This window comes from Diadema antillarum, unplaced genomic scaffold (assembly GCF_040938485.1).
Source record: "Diadema antillarum isolate AM-2024a unplaced genomic scaffold, OU_Dant_1.0 scf00000028, whole genome shotgun sequence".
In the NCBI taxonomy this organism is placed as follows: domain Eukaryota; kingdom Metazoa; phylum Echinodermata; class Echinoidea; order Diadematoida; family Diadematidae; genus Diadema; species Diadema antillarum.
In genome coordinates, this window is record NW_027270917.1 from 6,227,932 (window position 1) to 6,234,722 (window position 6,791).

Consider the following 6,791-nt stretch of genomic DNA (forward strand, 5'->3'; position numbering starts at 1 on the left):
CAGTACAACGAACACAAAAGTAGTATAATGTCAGCTGTTATCCTCTGCTTCGACAAGTTCATGCAACGAATGTTTTCCTAAAAATTAATGTTGATATGTGGTAGCAGCATCTTTCTCCCTCTGTCCCTCTCTCTCCATCTTTCTCTTTATTTCCTAATGTCAGATTCTTTGCACGATCATGATCCAGCTGAGATTAGGATAAAGTCCGGTATCAAACTTTCTTATAGGCTGATATGGTTACTGATAGGATGGCCATTATCTTTTCATATGCGTAGGTTACGGCGAAGGGTGCGTTGAATTTGAACCTGCCGTCGAATATTGTACACAGGCCGACACCAACCACCAAGATCACTACTGCCACTGCGATGCCCAGTGTCAGTTCTTTGGAGACTGTTGCCACGGTTACTCAACATCGAGGAATGCATCTTTACCAATGGGCACACCCATGTCAATTCCTGCAAGAGAATATTGGGAATGCTTTGAGTTTGCGCTTGGACTCCGCTGGAGGACCGCATGCTTCTACAACTTTCTTCTAGTTGGTAACTGCCCATCAGATACCGACGCAGATTTGCAAAATTTTTGCAGGAGTTCATGGAGTGGTGATGATGTCGTGTTTGACGTGATGGGAACCTTCTATCACAACATATACTGCGCGCTGTGCCATGGCGTGAATGCCTCTCAGCTAACGTCATACATCATTTTCAGGGAGTGTTTAGATACACTACCGTTTGAACAGAGGTTGTGTGGCTGTCGGCTATTCCAAGTCGATGGTGATCCTCCTCCTGACATTCGGTCATGCCCTGGAGAAAACGTGTCCATTGTATCCAGTTGCTCACAAAATGGCGACAGCGAGGCAGAGGACTCCATGCAGTGTTTAAATGAGACAGCTATAATCACCATAAATGGAACAGTCTTCAAGAATCTTGCTTGCGCCAAATGCAACGGAATGGAATTGGAGGATATCTCCGATATATCCAACTGTAATTTGACCCCTGTTTTTAAAGGCATAGTTGTTCTTGCTGGCGATTCTGTATCATTTGAGAGCATCGGATTCAGCATAGTCTCTCGCTTTAGCCCACAGGAATACTATCCTAAGCTTCAGTGTACGAACGGGCTAGTCCTTCAAGGATCAAGATGCGTTCCAGAGAATGCAACATGGCCGTCGTGCCAGAATAGAACGGTTGCGCTTGCTGACTTTTCGGATGGCTCGCTGCAGTGCTTTCAAGGTATTGAAGCACTATCGCTCATGACTACAGAACAAAGTATCGACGTCCTGAACGGACGAAACATATTTGACCATCAAAAAGGATATTTCCTACGTAAAGCCTTTTATGCTGGCGGCGAACTAATTTTAAGTCATCAAACAGCTTTAGAAGACTTTGTTGACGACATGCTGGGGGAGGGAAGTGGCGACGAGGAGAACTGTTGTCGCGACAGGAAGATTGTCCTGAGCGAGATATGCATTTATGACGAAAACGTGCCTTCTTCGGTTTCTCTTACCGGTGACTGGACCCTGTTTCAGCCGATCATGTTCAACAAGACAATTCACATTATGTATAATGATACAACCGTCGTTTATCCAGCTTGGTGGAGAAACGAAACTTATTACACACGTCCTACCAACGAATGGACTTTCTCTAAGCAGAATATGATTGTGTTATATGGGCAGATAGTTGATGTTGAAACGTGTGCTTTTGTTATCGTTGACAAGGCTTACTTTGGCGAAGAAATGAGAAACAACATGACATATCTGGTAAGTTACTGTTGTGCATTTTGGAACTTTTCCAGTGGTTGTTGGTACGTGTAGTAGTGTTCATTCCCAGTATTCTTGGCAGCTGAATTAACCGGTTTTGCATAGGAAGGAGTGTGAGTAAATCATACTATAGTAGCTAATCTCGCTCAAAAGTATTGTTCACATTTCCAAGCACACATGGGTTTTTCATGATGAGCATACCAACCAGAAGGGACGCAGTTTTTGCTGATCAAACAAGATGATATACTGAGTCGGTATGCCATGGCGATGTCATATCAATAAGATTAAAACAATGCCAATCAAGGTCTCAAGTGACACTGATCTTTTGCTAAGTTTCACAATGCTTAAAGTTACAATGACAACTGTACTTGACTAAATGACAGGTCTTCTTTTTACCATGGATACTTAGCCATGGTCCCTTGGAATGCATTTTCCTCTTCTTCATATGATTCCAATCATGATAATCTTCAAAAAGAATGAAAATAATCAATGCACTAATTAAAGAAAATCTACTTGTTTTACATCCACAGGTGTACCAGAACGAGTACATTCCACCCGATCAGTACGCGATACTGAAAGACGGCTCAGCCAGGATATGCTGGTCCCAGCCTCCCTCTTCGCCCTTTCAGTACTCTGCGAAGCAGCAATTTTTAGGCAATGTACTTTTCGCCTGTTCAAGCATTTGTCTGCTGGCCACCTTCTCTGTTTATTGTATGTTCTCAACGCTGCGGAACCTTCAAGGGATATGCGTAATGAGTTTGGTTGCAGCGCTCTTTTTTGCACAGGTAAGACGTATCTTTTAAGCTGCATGGTGTCAGCAAAAAAAGAGATCATCACGGTCACTTATCGAGATGAAATATTCGGCTGAAGGCCTATTTTGAAAACGTCAGTCGCCATTGAGGAAAAAAAGGTATCAAAGGCTAAAGCCAGATTCAACTTTTCGTATGTAATAATGGTGGTGTTTCGGGACCAGATGAAGATCTACTAAGACAAAAGAACAGAAACAGAAATATTTTGTTATTACAAGTGTATTATTATTGCAACAAGTACCGTCATATGTATAATGACCCTTTTAGAAACACATAATACAAATAATCTTGAAATGTTGATATTGTCTTTAGTATGCTCGAAATGTAATAATCATGCAAATAATCTTGTACTCGAAATGTAATAATCATGTCTAATGGTACTAACGATTTGTTGTTGCGCAACAGGTGTTTAACCAGTTCGTTTCGGCGTGGGCAGAGGGCACGCTGGTCCTTTGCCAGCTTGTGGCTATTCTCTCCCATCTAACCTTCCTCTCGGTCTTCTCCTGGACCAACATTTTGGCCTGGGATCTGGCACTTCAATTTGGATCGCAAAAGCTGATCCTCGTGAGCGGGTCCAATCGCAAACGGCTGGCTGTGTATTCTGGCCTGGGTTGGGGTACACCTCTGCTGTTAGTCGCGTTATGCATGGTCGTGCACTTCACCAATCCCAAGATCCTGACTTATGGTGGACCCTCTTGCTGGCTGGAACCAAAGAGGGCCAACGTCCTAGCGTTCTTGGTCCCCGTTGCATTCAGTCTATTGGGGAACGTCGCGCTCTTTTGTTGGACATCCTACGGTCTGCGCAAGAGTAGAAGCGAGTCGACAATTATTCTCCATCGGGATATGGATGATCAACAACGGAGAAGAAAATTGAGAGAACTGTTGGTGTATGTCAAGGTATGTCGTTTGCGCCTAAAACAGCGTCTTTCCGTGTAACAATATTCAAAATTAATTTCCTTTACCCTTTCAAAATTGCATAAAGGGCAACTATATGGCAATTCTCATTATAGAAACAATCGCAATATCACAAATCGGGAAGTTTTGCACTGCGAGTACTCATCTCTACTCAACAAAACAAAACAAAAACAAAAACTCGCAAAGTGAGCTCCCATGCGCAGTTTTTTCCGAAACTTCGAGACATTTTCAATGATTTTAGTCTGAGCCAACGAAAATGGCGCAAAGTTTATGGAAGAACTGAGCATGCCTAGTTTACTCCTTGAACATACACTAAGGGCAGAGCGGATGCGCGGAAGTCATGTGAATATGAAACTTTGCGATCTTTGCGAAAGTTAGAAAGTTAGAAAAGTTAGAAACTTCGCACTCTGACTGGCGAGTTCTCGTGCGACGTTTCCTGTGCCATTTGGTGAAGTTGCTATAAACAGCCTTCCTGACTTCGTGAGTTTTCTCTCCGAATGAAAATTGGCATAATAAACTCAGTCACAGAAGCCTATACATTCATATACATCCCTAAAATACCATATGCATGAATATATGCACGCTCAGTTATTGTGTATCTTACATTATTGACACATACTCAAACACACATGCACACATACTCTCAAATAAACTCAACATGCAACGGTATACAATTTCAATGTAACTACACTTCCAACTTTACACAACTTTCTTTCAAAAATTTGTGTGTGATATATAGCTCTGCAAAATATGTTATGTAGAAGCAAATATCCTTTTTTGTAAACAAACTACCTTAATTTTGCAAGGACCATCATCCACGTCAATGATATACGGTTCTTTGTTTTGTTGCTGGTGTTCTTTTGGGTTTTTCTTTTTTCATTGTGTCCTCTCCATGTTTACATGATTAAAAACCCCACGTATGTATTTTGTTACACTATATGGATGATAACCTTGCCATGATAACTATATCATAATTTCATTTAGATACCTAATCTTCATATAGTACATTGTTTCTTGTGTTATCTTCATAATACCATAATTATTATTGGTTACTGTGCCTGCACAAAACGATGTAGAAATAGAAATTAAATTCTTCTCGATGGACACAATCTTTTTTCAGATTTCATGCCTGCTTGGGTTGGGTTGGCTCTTCGGATTCATTGCTTTTTTCGCTGATCTCGGAGTCCTGTGGTACATCTTTATCATCACCAGCTCCCTGCAAGGAATCTCAATCTTTGTCTTCTTCGGGGCCAGCGAACGAGTTAGGCTGCTGTGGCGGCAGCGGTGTGGCGAGCACATAACATTGATGACAACATTGACGCTCCGGGAATCGCTTTCTTCACGCTTTGATGCCGCTAAAAACTGCAGCACAACCGCCCATGGCAGACCGAATATCGACAGTCTGGGGCCACCCCAGAAAAACGAATCAAATTTGTGATTTTATCCACGAAGTCAAACTCTTCCCTTTGTTTTGTTTCGTTTCGTTTTGTGTTGTGTTTAACCGGGATATCAATAAAAGACTACAATTTGTAATGAATGCTGAGGTGCTAACAATGACAAATCTTACGTAACTGATACAAAATTCATACTAGAACTATGAAGCAGCATCATACTGTGGAAGAAAACATGTATCACACTTCAAAACAAGGAGAAAGCACTTGTGGGGGGGGGGTCTTGCCAGCGCTTATAGGTTGCTTGAATATTTGGTTTTGATCGACACCAAACTTTGTGCTTTACTGATAGCTTTGCTTGATATGTATTCAACACAGTAATTGTAAATACGTGTATATCTTTCATTAAGTATTTATGTCTGTTCCACGGGTTTCGTTACTTTTCCAGCCACATTATTATCTTTATACTTCTGTTAGCAGTATAGCAAACGAGCAAAGTTGTTACAGTAACAACATAGATGTCACGCACATTGTAAAGATAATGACTAAGCTTTATTCATGGATTTACACAATAACTTCTCTAAAAACATCAAACATGCATTCACATACAAAATCTATGTGTGAAAGCGTGCTTGATACTTATTCTAATAAACAATAACACCATCATACAAACCCGAGAGGCAGAATAGCAATGGAGTTGTAACCTTAAAAAGGAAAAGGCCTTCTTTCACAAATCGGTGCTGTATTGACATGAAATAAACTATGGCATTATCGGTTTAATGGACGATTTCTGTGATGAATTTTTAAATTACTTTACAAAAGATTGAAATAAAAATATTCTGTTGAATTAAACATCATTGCGCCCTTAAACCCCATGTCACTTTGAAGTTTGAGTTGACATAAAATTCTTATTTTCCCCTTTAATTTACCACATGGATTTTGTTTGATGTTATAAAGTGTTAAAAAAGCACGCATACTTATTATTGCTTTTTCACTCATGTCTCTCATGTTAAACTGGTTTTTTGCAATCATTGTTATCTTGACGGGCATTTGCAAACAAAAGACAGCATGTCAATTTTTGCAATTTTGCTTTTGTGCCTTGGAGGACAAAAACGAGTGTGTTCACTCATGCGTACAATCTCCCTTCATATTGACCTTCTAGATTGATAGCCAATTTAATTACCTTTAATATGATATACAGGCATAACCCATTGATTTTTATCAAAATCTTCTATGAAATATATATATGAACTCGAAAAAGTGTTTACTTTCTTTGTTTTGCTGAGTGTATATATATAATATGAATCTAATAGCTCATACCTCTTTTTACTAAAGTCAGTGGATTGACGGTAAGAACTTACAATTCTAGTCAGCGAACTTTCTTACTCAGTAGGCCTACATCGTTTACATATTGGATCGTATGTAATCATCACAGTTATTAAATACAGTCACACAAAATTAAAAAACAACTAAAAGGGACGCTTAGCTTTTAAAATGCAAAATTAAATTCGATAGAGCAAGAATGAGAAATGGAATGATTTTAAGGAATATAAACGCCTCCTCGTCGAGCATATACGCAGATACATACGCATGTACACACACACACACACATATATATATATATATATATATATATATATATATTTTATATATATATATATTACATATGTATTCCAAACGACAGCAATCAACCTCAATCTATTTCTGCTTCGGAGGTAATAGGTTCACCGATTCATGAAAATGTGACGATAGCCCTACACCAAGCCTATACATGTCTACTATTGTTCTACAACTAATCATAACTAATCACAAAATGTCATTCCTTTAATTACTATAGACCAACTAAGAAATAATCTCACATCGGCATCTGGGAATCTACACCCTACAAGCAATGCTTCTATGTAGATTCCTCATATTTCACGT

The 6,791-nt window shown here is 39.6% G+C and overlaps 1 protein-coding gene across 1 annotated transcript; it reads left to right on the forward strand.

The window, feature by feature from the left end:
• Positions 1 to 1,741: 1,741 nt before the first annotated feature.
• On the forward strand, positions 1,742 to 4,915 carry LOC139736238 (adhesion G-protein coupled receptor D1-like). The gene is made up of 4 exons (XM_071646974.1): positions 1,742 to 1,753; positions 2,284 to 2,412; positions 2,968 to 3,459; positions 4,598 to 4,915. Exons 1-4 carry the CDS (start codon positions 1,742 to 1,744, stop codon positions 4,913 to 4,915), a joined length of 951 nt encoding a protein of 316 aa, XP_071503075.1.
• The last annotated feature ends 1,876 nt before the right edge of the window (positions 4,916 to 6,791 follow it).